Below are 18,990 nucleotides of genomic sequence, written 5' to 3' on the forward strand. Positions count from 1 at the left end.
CCAGCACCTGGGCTTACGTCCAGCAGCTGAAGGTCATCGACAACCAGCGGGAACTGTCCCGCCTCTCCCGGGAGCTGGAGCCGTGAGGAGGGGCTGGGCTGGAGCAGGCACTGGCCGCTGGGAGAGCCAGGGCGAGCCGGGCCAGGAGGCCCGTGGGCTGGCCGCGCCGGGCAGGGGCTCTCCGCGGACTGAACTTGAGGCCCTGGAGTGGGCGGCATGGAGGCAGCCGTCCCCTTGATGACTGCTGGCCAAGCAGGACCTCGGAATGGCATGAGCCGGGGCCCAAGGCCAAGGAATGGGGGACAGAGAAGCCCTGGAGTGGGTGGGAGAGCGGAGCGCTCCCTCTGTGTGTTCAATAGAGAGCTCTCCGCACCAGGTCTTTTCCAGATTCCATGCCTCTCGGCTTTGTTGTCCGGCCATCGCCGGGCCCCTGGGGTGTGTTTCCGCAGTGGACCAAGTGTCTGCATGTGTGTGGCATGTGGGTGGCAGGGGCAGGCCCGCTGCCCGGGGAGGTGGGGAGGCAGGGAAGGGTGGGGGCCGTGCTGCTTTTCTTTCCACGGCCTGTGCGATAAACAGCTGGGTGTGGTCGGGGCTGCTTGTCTGGGAGTGGTGGTCCCTGAGGAGACTTACTGTTACCCTAAGTGGACAGAGAGGCTGTGTTCTCTGGCCAGCCCCGGGGCGAGCCCTGCCCCCTGCCCGGGATGGTCTCTGGGACCCTGCAGGGCTCCAAGGCTGACTGCAGCTGGACCTCAGCCCCTTGGTCACCAGAGCGGCAGGAGCCTGGAGCCCTGCACGGGGCTGGCCGGAGTGGCCCTCAGCTGTCCACAGTGGTCTGAGAGGTCGCTCCTCCCTCCTCTCCCCTCCCCACTCCACTTCCTGCCCGTCTGCTTGCAGCCCCGCTGGGCGGTGCTCCGGGAGGCGAGGCGAGGCGGCAGTGATGGAGAGGCTGAGGCCGAGGCTTCTGAGGGGAGCCCATCCCTTGCTGAGGCCTAAGGGCATCCAGGAGTCAGATTTCCTGCCAGTGAGGAGAGTGGTCCCAGCAAGTCTTGTCAGCTTGGAGTCCCCTCTCCCCTGCCAGCTGCCGTGACGGGCAGTGAGGACCCTCCTGCCCCGGGAACTCACGTGAGGAAGCCCCAGGTGGGGCTGCCCTCCTCTCTGCTCCCTGTGGCTCTGAGCCTGGCCAGGGGAGGTGCGCTGTCTGACTCCGAGAGGGGCCTCTCGCCCTTGGGGATGACCCAGAGTAGGTTCTGAGCAGCAGAGTCCTGGGGCATGTGGAGAGAGTGGGCCCATACCTGGGAGGAGGAGGCAGCTGGTACAGCTGCCGGGGCTCAGGCTGGACACACCCTCACCTCCCCCCGCCCCCACACTGCCAAACCTCTCATCCCTGTGGTCATGGACACGCGCTGCTTCCAGAAAGGGCCAGAGCCCTTGGCAGGAGGCAGCCCAACTGGGATTATGCCTCGGGTTTCTAAGTGCACCTGAGCAAGTCAATGAACAGTTCTCCGCCTCCGTTTCTCCATCTGTAAGATGGGTGTGATACGATGATCTCAGGTCAGCGCTTAGTGGCAGACAGGTAAACTGCAGCTCTGCCTCTGCAGCTGAGGTGACAGCTGACGGCTGTCCTGTGTCCTCTGCCTGCTGGGGCAACATCACCTCAGAGGAAGTGGGGAGCCCACTCCCTCAGGAACAGCCTGGGGTGGAGCAGACGGCAAGGTAACCAAGCCAGTGTGGCCTTGCCCATGGGTAGAGATGGAGGACCCTGAGGCACGGAAGCTTCCAGAGCTGAGCAGTCGTGACATGAGGTGCAGGCCCGGTGAGTCAGGACTCCCAGGGCCTTTCTTCTCTCCTAAACCCATTGTCTGTCAACGTTTCAGCAAAGGCCAGACCGGCCAGCCAGGCGCCCTCCTCCACCCTTTCGGACCCAGGGTGAGACCAGGCCTGTGACGAACAGTGGGAGCTGAGCGTGGTGGGGCTGGTGTCCTCCATCAGCATTTCTCTTTTTCTTCCCTGTGGTCACACCCGTGTCCCCAAGGAGCTTTGGCGGTGCAGGAATCTCCCTTCCACCCTGACCGCCTGGCCACCTCTAGCTGCCTTAGTCTCTGGGGCCAGACACCTTTTGAGCCTGTAGGGAGAGGCCTTGCCAGGAACAGTGCCCAGGGCAGGCAGGGGACATAGACCGGGAGCCGAAGGCCCCAGTGATGGGCTGGACCACTGCGGAGGGAGAGGCTCCAGGTCACGGTGGCCTCTTGCTCTGAGGGCTGTGTCACCTTCTGTATCCCTGACTACCCAGGCATGGGGTGGAGGCGTGGCATCCCTCGTGCGCCCTAGCAGCCCAGGCTGTGTGTAGGGAGCCCCCAGTGTGTGTCCCAGCTTCGGGAGAGCTGCGATGGGAGGAGGAATTCACGGGACTGCTGAAAGAAGGAAGTCTGAGGTCAGACCTTTAAAACAATCTCTTACCTAAAAGGGGGTAAAGCAGAGAGGGAGTGTGTGTGTGTGTGTGTGTCCTATGGGGAGAAAAGACAGAGGTGGTAATTCCTAACATCCCTCTTTTACCCTCTTATACTTAGTTTCCCTGCAGAGCCCTGGGGCAGCCTGGGGACCAGGCCAGGACTGTAATTGTGGGGTGCACACCAGGGAGGGTTCCCCTCCAGCAGGCTGAGCAGGACCTGGTGAAAGGGTAGGGCAGCCTGGGGAGCCCTGACCCTCTGGCTGCTCCCACTTCTCTCCTGGGAGCCAGCCATCCCCTTTCTCCCCAAGCCCCCTCCAAGCAGGACAGACCTGGAGCTGGTGATCTAGCACCCTCCCCCCACCAAGGCATTCAGCAGAGTTAGAGCTCACGGTTGGGGGTGGGGGCGGGGGTGGGGGGCAGACCTGCTTTCACATTCCCCGTGGCTTCTGTGTTCCCGGCAGCCCCGGGCCTCTGCCTGCTCTGCCTTCCAAGCAGCAAAGATTATTCTTCTTAATGTTGCTGTTACTCACATTATTTATCGCACTAATAGATTTAGATTTGAATAGCGTTTTCATCTCTTCCAGCACACTTTCACATCTATTATCTTAATTTTTACCCTGATGATAGGGTAGGTATTTTTACCCCTGTTTTGTAGTCAAACTGGAGCACGTAAAGATTTGCCTAAGGTCACATAACTGGTTAATAACAGGGTGGACTGGCGAAGGAACTGGATGTGTATCAGCCATGCCCATGCAATGGGCCTCCCCATCCATGCCTTTCCTCGTGCCCCTGGCACTCCAGATGCAACCTTTCTGAGCCGCAACATTTTCTGCTTTCGTAGGGATAGACACAGCATATAAATGTCTCCCTCCCTCCCTTCATTTTGGAATACTTAACCGTGGGCTTTGTAGGGGAGTCCTACCTATAAGACGGGCAGCCCTGGCCATCCTGGAGCAGACCACCCAGCTAGGCAGACAGGCACAGGACAAGGCCATCGGAGGGGACGAGATGCCACAGAGGGCAAGGCCAGAGAGAGGTGCGTGCCTAGGGCCACGGGGTCTCACTGCTCACCCCTAAGCCCCCAGGCCCGCAGCTGCTCCGTTGGGCTGCAGGTTCACGGTCCCAGCCATCCGGCCCCCAGAACCCTGCATGCCTGCCTCACAGCTCTGCCTTCCAGAGTTGGGGTGCTCTCAGCTCACCACTGGTACAAACCACCTGAGTATCAGTATGGTGGCTGGTGGCTGGGAAGGTCTCTGACCTGGCCCTTGTTCTTGATCCCTCCTCCCTCCCATGGAGGTCAGAGCATAAATGCATTTCCAGAATGTGTACTCAGACCCTGCCCCGTGCACAAAGTTCTGGGCTTCTCACGTGTGCCAAGGCCACGGGCTGGAAGTACATAAGTGTCCTCTCCGGCCTGTCCAGCTGCCCTAGCCAATCTGGGTGACCCTCTCTGAGATTCTGGGCTCTTCAAGACCGGAGCCTAGCCCAGCCTGACAGGGCCCTGGAAGGGGCTTGTGGTACAAGTGATGGGTGGCTAACATCCCGCCCAGCGATGATGAAACTGATCTCTCTGAGAAGCCAAGTCCGACTCCCCTGCGCTTTGAGATCTCTTCTCTCCCACGCCTGGGGCCTTCGTGCGCGGGCCAGGTGGTCTTGATGGGGCCAGAGGGGCCGCTTCTGTAGGAGCATGGGCCTAGGGACCCCCAGAAGGAGGAGGAAAGGCTGGGCTCAGAGCCCAGACCCACTTTGTGTGGGAAAGTGTGAGACTCTGGTTACTTGTGTGCGTTTAGACTCTGACCGTTACGGACCCCGAGCCAGGGAGCCGGACGTTCACGCTGCCTGCCATCCTGTTGGCCCTTGAGGAGGGCTCGGGGCCTCAGTTTTCTCGCTGGAGTGTGAGTTGTGGGCAGCCAGAGCTGCTTCCCGGTTGCTGAGTGGAGGAGAGCTCAGGCTTTCCTGGCGCTCGGGGGGCTCTAGCCAGCAGAGGGGCGGAGAGAGGGTGACTTTGTGCGGCAGCCATGGCAGCAGGACGTTTTAAACTTACTCTGCCTCCCGGAAAAGTGCTCTGGGAGAGCTTGACGCAGTGTAGGCCAGTGTCAGGGCGGTCCTCCCGCAGGTGGGCCGTGTGTGCGGGAGCCTCGCCCTCAGCAGCACCCGGCCTTGAACAAGTCCCTTCCTCTCCCTGGACCTCAGTTTCCTTATTTATAAACAGGGATTTGGACTAGAAGGGTTTGGGATGTCTTCCTGCAATTAGTGTCTTTGATTTAGACAGCTCAAGGCGTCACACGGGGTGAGACGGTGCAGACCCCTCTTGCTCATGAGGCTGTGGGGCCTCCCCACCTTCCTGAGCATCTTCCCAGTGGTGGCCCCCAGCCAGACTGCCCGCAGGAGGGAGAGTCAGCTGTGAGCACAATTGTGTTAGAAGCATTCTCAGAGAGTTCTCTGCCCCTAAATATCTCCTACTACAGCCTACCCGAATTCCAGTTGTCTGTAGGAGACCCCTCTTATGTAGGTATGTAACTTGGGAGGATTCTAATGGTCACTTTAAGGGGGAGAGCAGGAAAGGAAGAGTCCCCGGGCAGGGGCATAAGGGGCATTTTCATGACATCAAGTGAGGGGCAAGGTCCAGAGTATGACTTAGGGAACACGGCAGAGTCTCCCAGTGTGAGAGTGGGAGGGAGAAATGGATGGCCAGCTCCTCCGGGGTAGGGCCCTGCAGGGTAGCCTGGGTGGTGGAGGGGGAGCCCGCAGATCCAAGCTGCACTCTGGTGGCCCACGGAGGAGGCCAGCCTTCTCTGTCTCTCCTCTCGTTTCTTGTCTCCTGGGCCGTGCAACTGTTGGCAATCTCATCAAACAGAACCAAGGCCTAGGAGGCCAGAGCTGTTCCCACTGAAGCTCTTGGCCTCCCGCAGAGCAAAGCTCAGTTCCCCAGGCTACAGCTGCAACCCCAGAAAATAGGTGTTACCTTCGGCAACCGAACCAGGTGAGCTGGATGATGTGTGACTCGTTAAAGAATCATCCCCGAGACCTGAAAGCACTCAAAGTGTACATTTTGAAATGTAAATTTATTTTTGGAATTATATTTGGCATTATTTTTTTTTAAAAAATCATCTTATGGGGAATTCCCTGGCGGTCCAGTGGTTAGGACTCTGCGCTTCCAATGCAGGGAGCACAGGTTCGATCCCTGGTCAGGGAACTAAGATCCCAGAAGCCTCGCAGCGTGGCAAAAATGAAAAGAAAGAAAAAGAAAGATTGCCACTTTCTCATGTCTCTGTTTTAAAGGTAATTTTTTCAGGGAGGCCTTCCCTAACCATCCCATGTAAATTAGATCTTCTGTGACCTTATTTTTTTTTTTAAACACACACTTATCCGGTCTTGTTACGTGCCCGATACTGTTTTAAGGCTTTGCAAGTCTTGACTCATTCAAGTCACCACAACTGCCCTGTAAGGTATTCTTATTCGCTCTATAGTTACAGGGGACACCAAGGCACAGAGAGGTCAGGGAACTTGCCTAGGGTTGAACAGCAGGTGAGCGGCAGAGCTGGGATTCAATCCCAGGCAGTCTGGCTTAGAACCAGCGGTCTCAGCATGGTGTTCTGCTGGCCCTAATCCAAGCTTTCAGTTCACTCCATTCCGTCGTCCTGTAAAACGCTGAGCAACTCACCTTTGCATCCACTTCGCTTTGCGTAACGGAGCGCGTGCTCAGATGCACGAGGAAGGGGGAAGTTGTCCATCATCCAACGACCTCAGCACAGTGATTATGGTAATTTTGACAGACTGTAGATCTCCAGACCGTGGGTCGGGAACTGCCCCTGCCAGTCCTGTCATCGCCTTTGTGAGGACAGAGCAGCCGGCTGTGCCCAAACACCTGGGGTGAGAGGTGTGCGAGGTGCCTCACGCCTGTCTCGGCCACCTCTCTTTTCCCCATCTGTGCCTCCAGACCCTCTCCAAAGCCACTGGGGTTTGAGGACGTGAAACAGAAGTTTTATTTTACAGTCACTAGCAGGCGGTATAAAACAAACATGAACACAGCTGGCAAAAAGCGCAGGGATCCTAAAAAGCAGGGTAAGGTTGAGTGATCTTTACATTGTGGATTCGGAAGCTGCTGGCATTCTGAGTTCTAGCCGATCCCTGCACTGGCTGCCCCTTGGCGTTGGTGTTGCCAACAGGTGGTTCGGGGCTTTGGGTTTCCCGCCCCCCCGCCAAAGTTTCCATTACTCCTGAGTGTGTTTGCTATGAAAATACAACTACAAAATGAATCCCTGCACCCACTTCCAGCCACTGCCCATAAGCCCTCTCCTCCCGCCCCCAGTACCAACCCAGGAGCCTCCAGAGCTCCTGGAGGGAGCCATCCGTTCTCTCCATTTTGCTAGTCATCTTCCCTTGGGCCTTTATCACAAGTGAGGCTCAAAGGCTCAGTTTGCTCATTCAGTCACTCACTCATTCACTGATTCATTGCTGGTCCCAGGCAGAAGTTGACAGTTATCTAACACACATCGCATGGGCAGTACAAAGCAGTAGAGGGGACCCAGGAGGCAGGGTTCCTATCTCAAGGAATTTCAGAGGCCAGCTGAAGAAACAACCTGTGTGGATGAAGAGTTAACCGGCAGTGCAGGGGTTAACCGACACTTCGTTGGCAGCCCTGTCTATCAGAGGCGGCTGTGATGTGTTTCAAAGGCACACGTGACAAATATCAAGAACTGAGTCCATAGGCTGGAGTGGAGGAGGAAGTTAGGCTTCGTGGAAGGGTGGGTTTGCTCTGGGCCTGGAGGATGAGTAGGAGACGGACAGCTGATGTGTATGGGGAGGGCACTTCAGGCAGAGGACCAGCATGGGGCATGGCCGGCACAACCAGAAGTACCACCTGGGTACATCATAGTACACTGTGATGAACGGGGCAGGCGGCACGTCTGACTAACATGCCTGGGGTTGGCGGTGAGTGTGATGCTGGATGTCAAGGATGCCCACAAACTTAAAAAAAAAAAAAAAAAATGCTTGGGAACCAAATCGTGGTACACAGCACACAAACCAGTGTGGGAGAAAACCACACATGGAGCCATGCTAAGACACACTCAATAAGAGGAGACTACAGATTGACGTGGCTCACACGTGATCAGATGCGGGCTGCCATCCTGGGGCACTCCCAGGTCAGCCAGGGTCCCCTTGGTAAGTGACTCCAGGCCTCACCTGTGCTGGAGCAGCTGCTGGGCCCTTCCAGTCTCTGGTCGTGTGCAGAAGTGACTTGGCCTTGGTTTCAGAGAGGACAAGGGTGGTGGTCTAGGCTGGTCGGGGCATACGTCTCCTTTAGTAGCCCCCTGGGTCAGTCTCTCCCATAGCCTGTTGGTCCTCACAGACCCCTGACCCTCTTGGAAGCCCAGAGGTGAGTGTGATCTACTTCAAACAGCGGCCTAACGCTGGGGCTTCTCTGTCCTCTATCCCACCAGAAACCAGTGGGTTCCAAGAACAGTTTTCTAGCCCAGCCTGAACCCTGCCAGTCCAGCGTCAGCAGAGCACCAGTCACAAAGTGAGCACCAGTAAATATTTGCTGCTGGAATCCCCACTCCTCACGCCACTGACGGCTGACAGCCTCCTAGATTCTTGCCCGGGCAGCTGCACCCTCTCCACCCTCCAAACCTTGGCAGAGGCCAGAGCTGCAGCCTCCCCTCCCTTCCCCATGTGGAGCAGCCGCCTCCATTGGTGTCCTCGTTGTGGGTATACTACCCACAAGCACCTGTTGCCAATTTCTCCCCACCCGGGTCTCAGGGCCCCAGCCTCCTGGGATTCCCACCTTGCTGGCTGGCCCCCACGGTGGCTCCTTGGGAAGTAGAGCTTTCCATCAAGGGTGGAAAGCTGACAGGGGGACCTAACTGGGGGAGAACTTGGAAAAAGGGGCAACGGCATTGTCTGCCCAGGAAAAGAAAGCTGTCTGAAATACAGTTCACTGTGTCTGTCTCTGTGTACATACGTATGCGCATCGAAGTTTATGAGGCATCTTTGCATGAATGTGTGGATGTGTGCTCCCGTATTGGCCAAATGGATTTTTCCTACTGTCCTGTCGACTTTTGTCCATGTCAGCATGTCTCGGGGTTTGGGGTTTGGGAATCTGATCTGGGAAGGGGGGATGAGCAGCCCCGTGATCCCTCAACACCAGAGGCCCTCCCGTGGAGGCAGAGTGACGACGTAGTGTTGTTTAGGGCATTGCAACTTCATTTGAGAAGTGGAGCCAGGTGACCACGGAGGTCCCTTTAATTCCGATGCATCTGATTCCAGACCACTTTGCATAGCAACCCAGACATAATTAAGTGGTTGTTGATGTGTTTTGAAGGTTGTTGTTTGAGGCACATCTCCCAACCTTTCTGTGTCTCAGTTTCCTCACCTGTAAAATGATGGTAACGATAGTACCTATAAAGGGTTGCAGTGAGCGTGGACGGGATAGCACGTAGGAAGCTCTTCGTGGGTGACACGTGGTACGTGTTCAGTCAGTGCTGGCGGTCATGGTGAAGGTCAACCTTCTGGTTCTTGTTGGAGGACCCCATCCAGGACACTTCGGTCCTCAGATGGCCCATCTGGCTCTGTGGGGTCAGTTTCAACTGTCTCCCCAGCTCCCAGCCTTGCTCCTGACCTAAAACTCCCCTGATGGAGGGAAGCGCTCCCACCCTTGAAACTCCATCCCACAGTCGGTTCAGCTGGACACCAGGGCAACCGTGGCCAGACCCCACTCCCACCCTGATAGGTTTGGCCTCACCCAGGGTCCCACCCTGGAAGGGACAGACCTTCCAATCCCAAACTCTGAGGCACCATTGTTTCCTGCCCGGCCAGGGACACTCTCCTTTATTCCCTAAACTACCTGGGGTCCAGGATATGTCCCCGTGCTCCAAGTCCAGGGAGGGTGAGGATTCTGGCTGGCAGTGGCTCAACCTCTGCTTTCCGGTTGTGCAAATGGCACTTATGCAAACAAAGGGCTCCCACTCCCTTTAAGCGGGCTTCCTTCCTGGAGAAAATGGCGAGGCAATTGTGCTGGTGGTGTGAGTCCCTTGCAAGGTGGGGACTGCCCCACCTTGCAGCTGTGCACCCTGGGGGGCCTGAAAATTAAAATCTGAGAACTTGGAAGGGATCATTAGCTCCAACCCCATCGTTTCAAAGATGGGAAAACCGAAGACGGGAGAGAGGAAGAAAGTTCCACTGTTAAAGAAGGATGGAGGATGTGCTCACCCCGACTCCACCCAAGGAAAAATTACTGCAGCGTGGTCTCAATTGTTCATCAGTTTTGCCTTTTTCTATGAGACTTCCTTTTTGAGAGGCCTGGGAATCTCCATGCAGTGCTCTTTCTGGAAAGGGCATTTTACTTAGAACATTTTACCTTTATTAGGAGGGAAAACTTGGCAGCCCTACGTTGCTGCATCTCTGCTCCCAGACCTGGGAAGATGGGAGCCCTGAGAGCCTTGTCCCTCTCTGGGGAGGGGTCCCTGGGGGAGAGGAGTGTAAGAGGGATGAATGGAGGAGAGAAATGATGGTCCTTTGGCTGCCTTTAAGAGGCCTCATAAGCCTGGAGCCTGGGAGAACCTGAAAGAGGTAAAACCTGAGATGCTGACTCAGTAAGAGGTAAAGGCCCATTTGCGTGACATTTCAAGGGTGATGTGGCTACGTGTGGCTTGATGTAGTAAGAACAGCACTTGTTTCTGACCTATGCCTCCTAGATCGCTCCTTCTGGTACCCCAAAGCTTGTTGAAGCACTTCCTGTTTGTCTAACACATAATAACCCTCTTACTGTGTCCCTCATGCTGAGCACCTGGAGTTCAAATACGGAGCCAGTTGAGGCCCTTGGAAGGTCAAGACCCTGGCTTGCAGGTAGGTGGATGTTTGAAAGGCATCACCCAAAGATGAGCTCATGAGTGCTCCCCCCCACACTAGACCCAAGTCGCTGTGCCTGCTTGCATGACCTATTTTCTAGCTACAAACAGCTAGCACTCCTTGTTCTAAACATCTGACATTGCCTGCCTGCTTAGTTCCCTTGCCTCTGGCTTCAAACAGCTGTTGGGCTTACGCACTCTCCACCTCCTTCCACCTGGAAGGATCTGGAGGCACCAGATCCACAAGTTCTGATATCTTTAAAAGGATCAGCCTGGGCAACAAGGCTCATTTGGGAGCTGTGATATTCACGTTGACTTTAGTGAAAGTCCAACAGCCAATCCCCTTTTGGCCTCCAACTGGACACCATGAAGGCCTGTGTTCCCCTGATAGTGGCCGTGCTCTGCGGCCTGGCCTGGGCTGGTAAGTCACTACTGGTGGGGATGACAGGAGTCCTGCCAAGAGTTGGGGTACTTGGGAGAGTGTGAGGGTAGTGAGAAGAGAGAGAGCCAGCTCTGTCCTAAAGCCACAGACACCTTAGACCAAGCCTGGTCTGAGGCAGGAGTTGCCTCTGAAGTGGATTGGGTTGTGTGAAGGGAGCTGCAGAGCTGGTGGGCCGATGTCACGGAAGCTCCTTCTTGACGACTTGGAAGATGAGCCCCAAGCATCCCTTAGTCCAACCTGACTTTTGATCTCACCAAGGTTTTGTTTTCTGGGGCCACTATAGGGTAAAGCTGGGCTGTGGCCGACTGGCTTTGAGTGGCCTGGTCGCCCTTGGTCACTTCCTCTGCTACCTGGGGGTAGGTGAGTTGTCTGCGTGGGACCTTTCCCTGGGTAAAGGCTTAGGAGGAGGGCAGGGTCCGGGGAAACTGGAAGAGCCCCTGACCAGGAGGCAGGTCATGTGGTCAGAGGAATCAGTCTTGTCCAGTGTTAGAGGACCTACAGCAGAGAAGGGTCCTGGCCCCCAGGTACTAGCGATGCAGGGATAGGACCCGTGGCTAAGGATGGGAACACTTCCCTGTTCAGCAGCTGCAGAGCGGACGCTGATGTGTTCATTAGTGGTTACTGGGTGAGTAGGGAGAGTGCCAAGGGAGGGGGCTGGGCTGAGGGATGTGGGGGGAATCCTCTGTCCAAGGAGAAAGGATCCCACTCAGGTTTTTCCTACATAGGACTGTCGTAAGGGTGAAATATGATAAGGTACAAGAAGCCCCCTACGTTGAGTGAGATCTCAGTAAATTGGGTCTTTGATTATGATTATAAAGATAAATACATATAAAATCATTTATAATATTTATAAGTATATTTAGAACATATTAATTCTAGTAATATAACAAGTATTTATTTATATAAAATAATTTATATAAACATAAAATTTACTCTTGGAATCATTTCCAGTCAGGTTGTGGATAAGGAGACCCCTAACAGGATTCCTAAATGGAAAACGTTTGGAGGGGAAAGCCATTCCCAGGCCTCCCACGCTGGATGGGATCGTGTACCCCCTCTCCAGCACACATGGCAGAGAGCTGGGCCCGGGGTGGTGCAGAGCTCTCGGTAGGGAGTGAGGGAGGGTGCGAGAGCCTCTAGCTTACTGTGAAGGAGTGGTGTGGGGTTGAGGCATTCCAGTCTCAGGAGAGGAGAGCAACTGGAGACATTTGATCCTTGGGGGCCATCCCTGAGGGCAGAGGCCAAGGTGGCTTCAGAAGGGCAGATGGAGCCCTTGCCCCTGGGGCTGGTGGTCTGATCCTGCTGTGGGACTGATGGGGAAGAGAGGGTCCAGTGGGTGATGCCTCCTTCTTTCCTAAAGTGGGAGGAAGAGGCTCGGTTCTTGTCTGTCCTATGCCAACATCTCAGAACTTAGATGCAAGAGTATGAATAGCATGGGAGCCAATCTTAGGTCCCTGGTTGTTTCAAGTGAATTGAAGCGGGAGTCTGGTCCTGGAAGTGTCTACTTGGTTGGCTAGGTGTCCACGGAAACAGCCTCTGAGACCCCCAGAGAAGCACAGATGTAGGAGTCCCCAACCATCAGAGGGGCTGAGGGCTGGCATATAGGGACACCAGGTTTGGGACCAAGTTTCTTGGTGGGCAGTGTGGTTAGGGACTGGGTGTTGAGGCATACTGAAGTGTTGGAGTGAGCGGAGACATTTAGCATTTCGTGTAGGGATGGGGGCTGGTGACAAGCTCTTCCCGGGGAATGGAGAGCGTACCTCTGTCCAGGAGAAGAAAGGCCAAAATGGAGTAAGGCAGAAAGAGAGTCAGAGAGATGGGGTAGAGGATTACTGGAGCGGTGATTCAGGCGCCTGGCGAGTGAGCGAGGCGCACACAGAGTGTTTGTATGAACAGGAGGTACCGGGTGGGATGGCTGGAGTGAGTAGTCAGGGTGACACTCTGACACTCACCTGAGTGTCCCCAGAGCAGCCCGGGGAGGTACCTATGAGGAGAAGTCCCTCCCACTCCTAACCTCCCCCCTCAAGTCCCAAGGTCCTCTTGAAGCACATGGTGAGGTGTACAGGGAAGTGTGAAGGATCCAAAAAAAAGCTCTTCCCGGGGAATGGAGAGCGTACCTCTGTCCAGGAGAAGAAAGGCCAAAATGGAGTAAGGCAGAAAGAGAGTCAGAGAGATGGGGTAGAGGATTACTGGAGCGGTGATTCAGGCGCCTGGCGAGTGAGCGAGGCGCACACAGTTTGTATGAACAGGAGGTACCGGGTGGGATCGCTGGAGTGAGTAGTCAGGGTGACACTCTGACACTCACCTGAGTGTCCCCAGAGCAGCCCGGGGAGGTACCTATGAGGAGAAGTCCCTCCCACTCCTAACCTCCCCCCTCAAGTCCCAAGGTCCTCTTGAAGCACATGGTGAGGTGTACAGGGAAGTGTGAAGGATCCCTGGCCTGGGGCTCCTACTGGGGACAAAGTTCTTGAACAGGGATGAAAAAGTCCACTCAGCCAGGGCCAGTGGGGCGGTGTCCTCTTGAGCTCTACAGAGCTGACTATTGACTTGCAGCCCTTCTCGACTGGTGCCAGCTGCTGGAATGGGGTGAATTCCTTCCTTGGACTCTGCTGATCTGGCCCATTAAAAGCATTGCCCTGATTTGTCTGAATTCTCTCCCTTTGGATTCTGGGTGTACTGCCAGGCTGACTGAGCAGGCAGCTGACACAGCCTTCCTCCTGGGCTGAAAACTTCGCCTTAAGGTCTTTGCATTTGGGTTGCACCAAGGGAGCATCATTTAAGATTCAGGGGGAGTTCCCCTAGGCTTGGAGGGACAAGTGGACTTGGGCCTGGTCTATTTTAGGGACAATCCACTGGATCTGCCTTTCTGGCCACGTTGGAAGCCCTTTACACAGTGTGAAGTTGCCTCAGGACCTGGGTTCATCGTGACGCCTCTTTGATGTAAAGAACACAGACTCACAGCGGAAATGTCAGCTAGAAACTGTCAGCAACATAAATGCGCTGACACCCCAGCCCAAGCAATGGCCCAGTTGAAACCCAGGGAGGGAGTCAGCTAGATTGAGTAGGTAGACAGGGAAGACTGCCCCAGCCAGTCTGGACACTTGCCACCTGGAAGATGGGCATGAAATACTGACTGTTTATTTATCTAACATCTAAGTGGTGCTACTATGTGTCATGCGGTGTCCTAAGTGCTTTACAAAAATGAGCTCATTTAATTCTTATGAATAGACTATGAGATGGGCTCCATTATTATCACACTTTTACAGAGAAGGAAACTGAGGCAAAGAAGGTCAAATGACTTGCCCAAGATCACATAGCTAGAAAGCAGAAGAACCAGAATCCTGGCCTCGAGCAGTTTGGTGCCAGAGTCCGGGTTCTTTGTCTCTCTGCTGTGCCACCCTCATTAGCACAGTATAAACCCTAATCCCAGAATGCAAACCAGTGACTAAACCCATATCTCTCTTCTCCACCTCCACCCCAATCCAGGCTAAATTTCGATGCTACACCTGTGTGGAATCACAACCAGGACCAAACACAAAATTAGGATTATTTTTCCTCTCCTAGTCTTGACACGTTCCTCAACCCTGCAGTTTTAAACCTATTCCCTTTCCTTACCCTAACAGCAACACAAAATTGTTATTTTACCAATAATTAACTCAAGCCCAAATCCTAACTTTAGCTCTTAATCTAAACCTAACCCACCCCAACCTGGGCCCCAGTTAGGTTTCAGTTTCTTCATTCATACAAATTCCAGTGTTAACTGTGACTCGGACTCTGATCTTGACATTCTCCATAACCCACAGCCTGACCCTAAACCCAGTACCCACTAAATCCAAACCTCAGGAACCTCAGATGGAAACAAAGGCTCTGTTATCACCCTTAAAGTCCGGAGTGAAAGGAAAGAGCGCCCAGCCAGCTACCCCCTCCACTGTCTTTGCTGTGGCGGGCTTGTTTTTTTAGGAGTGCTTGGTGGGTTTGTATCATTTCTTTCAAAATTTCTTGTCTTATGCCCCTTGTGACCAAAAGCTGGCTTCTGCAAGCCATTTGGCTGGAGTAAGGGATGTGGTCTGTGGTTACATAACAGATCTTATTCCAAAGTCCAATTCTCACCCAAACCCACCTCATTCCCCACCCTGAGCTAAACTAATCCAAACTAGAAGAGACAGAAAGACGTGACACCGGGGGGGAAGAGGGTGCAGAGGAGACCAAACGACGGGGAGGGAAGAACAGAGAAGCAGAAGACGTCAAAGGGACAGGATGAGAGGCAGAGGTCAGAGGGGAGAAGGCAGGTGGGATCACTGGAGTGAAGGTGACTCACCAGCCTCTATGTGACAGGTGAATGGTGGCCTCTGGGCCGTGCCCAGCCCACAGACCTCTTTCTTCGGTCTGTCTGAATTTTTTAAAGTTGGAAAAGTTCACATAGAAATGAAGCCTTCTTTTGAAAAACTGGAGGCTCTGGCAACACTGAGCCTGCATCTCAACATGGCAACAATTGGCTGGAGCTGCTAGTGGCTGCCAGTTTCAGGCAGGGCATTGTTCCCAAGTTTGTCACCGTCCCCACCTCTTTCTACTGCCTTCCTGCTTCTTGACTCATTTGTGTTACAGGTCTAGCCCCGATTGGCGCCTGACTCTGTGATCCTGGTCTCTATTATTAGTCAGTGGGTGGCAGGTGGTGGGTGGTGGGGACGAGGCTTATGTTGTGTATGGGAGGCTGTGCGTGTATCTCTCCCCGGCAGCTAGCAATGACCTTCCCTGCAAGGTGGGGCTCCTGCCCCTGTCTGTGAACCCTTCTGCAGAGGGTGCCTTGATGAAGAGAGTAGGATCCCCATAGAGCTAAGTTCGTGACCTTTACTGCCCGTAGGCCAAATGGAGTCATGCGCGTCTCGCTGTAATGAGAAATTTGACCGGGATGCTGCTTGCCAGTGTGACCGCCGGTGTCCCCGGCACAGGGATTGCTGTGAAGACTATGAGCGCCTGTGTACAGGTGAGGTTCCTTGTGGGATGAAGGGTCTAGGAGGCATGGCAGGCCAGGCCATGACCATATCTAGCCTGCCTGAAGGGCTGCTGGCTGGGGCATCTAGCAGTCCAGAGCAGGGCTCCAGACTGATGACTGGGGGCTCAAAGGGCCCAAACCAGAGCAGAGCGGGGGTCAGGGCTTTGGCCACCACTTGTCCTGGGTATTCTAGGATGTCTCCAACATAAAACCCCAACTTAAAATAAAGTAGATGTCGTTTACCTGGAATATCTGTCTGAACTACCAGGATTAATAATATCTGGAAAATTTAAGTAATTCCCAAAAAAAGCAAAAGAATGAAAATATCATTTTAGCATGTATTACATTACCAATTATCATTTTCAAAAGTAAAAAAGTGGTAGTGAACTTTCTTTCCCAACTTGCATGCCACCAGGAAGACCGCATGGCATCAGTAACTGACAATTCATACCACTCTTCCTATCGCGAGTGGACTGAGTGGTTGCACATCTCTGACCTGTCATTCCCAGGCCAGAGGTTAAATGGGACATGCATCGCCCTCAAAAGCCAGTTGTTCTTCTGCTACCCCAACTACACAGTTTAAAATTTGAAAAACTCACTTTGAATAATTCCCTTGTTTGGATGCTTCCAATATTTTAGACTCCCAGATAAATGGTCTTCTGCTTTGTGACATGAAGCCTTGCTAAGTTCACCGTCAAACCCTGTGTCCCATGGTAGGTAATGGCCAGCAAGACCACTGCGTGTGGTTGTGCAGGTTGTGCACTGCACAAGGGCCCCTGGTTGAGAAGGTGAGTTGGACCAAAGTTGAATTTGTATCCTTCTCGCTAAGCCATGTGTCTTGGTGAAGAGCTGTGTCTGCTGAGAAAGGCGTACCTTTTCCTAATTTGCGCAAGAGTGGTTTCTGCTGGCCCAGCGATGTGCCCTCAGAGCTACTTCCACCCAAGAGAATGCTGAGTCAATTTACACAAAAAAACACCACACATACTAGCAGCTCTGCTCATCAGACCCAGGCAGGGAAACCCAGGCCCAGAGCTCACTCAGTGCCAGAATCAGAGCCAACCCCCCTTCTTTTTTTTTTTAAATTATTTTTTATTGGAGTATAGTTGATTTACAATGTTGTGTTGGTTTCTGCTGTACAGTAAAGTGAATCAGTTATACATATACATACATCCACTCTTTTTTAGATTCTATTCCCCTATAGGTCATTACAGAGTACTGAGTAGAGTTCCCTGTGCTATACAGGAGGTTCTTATTATTGATAGTTATCTATTTTATATATAGTGGTTGTATATGTCAATCCCAATCTCCCAATTTATCCCTTCTCCCCTTCCCCCTTGGTAACCATAAGTTTCTTTTCTACGAGCCGACCCCTTTCTGCTGCCCTGTGCCCCATGTAGCAGACACAGGGAGGCCTGTGCACCTTGGACAATCAGGCTGGCATTTCAAGATAGAGACGATACTCAGCCTAGCAGCCATTTCATCACTGTCTCTGATGTGCGACTCAGAATCCTTTTCCCACAGAAAAAATATTATCAATGGTGGTTGAGACTCTAGGTCAGCTCACAAAGGTCTATTTAGCATAAACGGTGGCTGAGTTAAGAACCCTGTGGATTGTCAGCACTTAAAACACAGCCTGGGGCTTCCCTGGTGGCGCAGTGGTTGAGAGTCCGCCTGCCGATGCAGGGGACACGGGTTCATGACCCGGTCCGGGAGGATCCCACATGCTGCGGAGCGGCTGGGCCCGTGAGCCATGGCTGCTGAGCCTGTGCGTCCAGAGCCTGTGCTCCGCAACGGGAGAGGCCCACGTACCACAAAAAACAAAAAACAAAAAACAAAAAACAAAACAAAAAAAAAAACACAGCCTGAAAAAACAAACAAACAAACAAAAAACAGCCTGGCAGAAAGCAAGTGATCAGGAGAAGTTTTTTGACTGAATGAATAACCTGCCCCAAGGTTCTGATGGTAAGAACAAGATACTATCTGACGACCGCGCTGACAGATTCTGAAGCACTTTGTAATAGTGTTGGGTTTTGGGGGGAGTGGTGTAGGGGTAGAATTTATTCCCCTCCGTGATGAGAGAGAAGCTCAGAGTCCCCAGCAGCATTCATTCCCTCGTCTTCCTCCCCAGGCCCGCTCCACCCTGCTCTGCCCAGAGCCAAGGTTGCAGTTACTCAGCTTGCAGGCAAGGGAATGGGCCAGCAATAGGCATGTGCTTTTCTGAATGCGCCTAATTCCCAAATGCAGCCTTTGTGGCCATTGCCAAGTGTAATTGCGAAGGAAGAAGGGCATCTGGTATCTCAGGAAACAGTTCTTATTCCATGAGGCCTGGGAGGAGTTCACCCTTGACTCTGGGAGTTATTACAGGTAAGCAATGTTTCCTAAGTGAGGGTCTTGTCATTTGGAGAGTTCAAGCCTATCCATCTATCAATTTACATTAAATAAAAGTCATCCCAACCTCAGAGTTTTCAGCCCAGAAGAGACCACCTCCTGCCCACCACCTCGCCTTTCTACAGACGAGCACACTGGGTACCAGAAGGGTGAATGGTGAGGAGGGTTGTCGCCTGGGGATGTTCCTTCACTTCTGTGAACAGTTTTCAATCCCCCTGTCTTACATTTTCAGGTTTTCTGGTCCTTCACCTGGTACTTGTTCAAAGTACCCTCGCCCCTGTTTTGTATTTTCTCCCACTGCACATGCTTGTTCCCGAAGCTGGGAGGACTGAGAATCAGTGATAAAGAAGAGGGGCCCCTCGGGGATGTTTGGTGACTTTACTTCTCTGACCTACAGCTGATGAGGACCTCAAGGAGCCAGAGCCATTCCTGGAGCTGGAAGAAGAGATGGAGGGGGCCCCGGCTAGCGGTGAGTCTGCCTCCCCAGAGGGGGGCCTTCGGGGTAAAGATGAGGGACGTGAGAGGATGACGAGGAGGGGGCAGCCACAGGCCCAGGCCAAAGCCAGATGGGACCCCAAATCCAGCACCTAGAGGTGGTGAGAGCAGCTCGCTGGACTCTTGGGGTCTGGGAGGGAGGAAGCCCCAGGGCCTCAGTGACCTGGGGGGTAGGCAGGAAAGAGTCCGAGGCCTGCTGAGAGGGACAGGGAAGGGGAAGAGATTTTATTTTTAGAGAGGGAAGATTATAAAAACAACAGGCCAGAAAGTAGAGTTCGGCACCAGAAAGGACTTCCTGACTGTGAAGGGTGTGCACCAATTAGGCTTGTTTGTTTTCCTTCCCTGGAGTTCTTTAATAGGAAGCATCAGGAAA

The 18,990-nt window shown here is 53.6% G+C and overlaps 2 protein-coding genes across 2 annotated transcripts in view; both read left to right on the plus strand.

The window, feature by feature from the left end:
• RAPGEF3 (Rap guanine nucleotide exchange factor 3) overlaps positions 1-388 on the plus strand; it is a 21,573-nt gene extending 21,185 nt beyond the window's left edge. Inside the window, exon 28 of the mRNA XM_024736577.1 lies at positions 5-388. Within this exon, the coding sequence (XP_024592345.1) occupies positions 5-86 (82 nt within the window). The 3' untranslated portion in view covers positions 87-388. The remainder of the gene's footprint in view (positions 1-4) is intronic.
• Positions 389-10,599: 10,211 nt separating this feature from the next.
• The window catches only part of ENDOU (endonuclease, poly(U) specific), a 15,883-nt gene continuing 7,492 nt past the window's right edge, over positions 10,600-18,990 (plus strand). The window contains exons 1-3 of the mRNA XM_024737071.1: positions 10,600-10,720; positions 15,603-15,725; positions 18,520-18,591. Of these exons, the coding sequence (XP_024592839.1) occupies positions 10,666-10,720; positions 15,603-15,725; positions 18,520-18,591 (250 nt within the window). The 5' untranslated portion in view covers positions 10,600-10,665. The remainder of the gene's footprint in view (positions 10,721-15,602; positions 15,726-18,519; positions 18,592-18,990) is intronic.

The sequence above is a fragment of the Neophocaena asiaeorientalis genome, unplaced genomic scaffold, assembly GCF_003031525.2.
Source record: "Neophocaena asiaeorientalis asiaeorientalis breed wild unplaced genomic scaffold, Neophocaena_asiaeorientalis_V1.1 scaffold134, whole genome shotgun sequence".
In the NCBI taxonomy this organism is placed as follows: domain Eukaryota; kingdom Metazoa; phylum Chordata; class Mammalia; order Artiodactyla; family Phocoenidae; genus Neophocaena; species Neophocaena asiaeorientalis.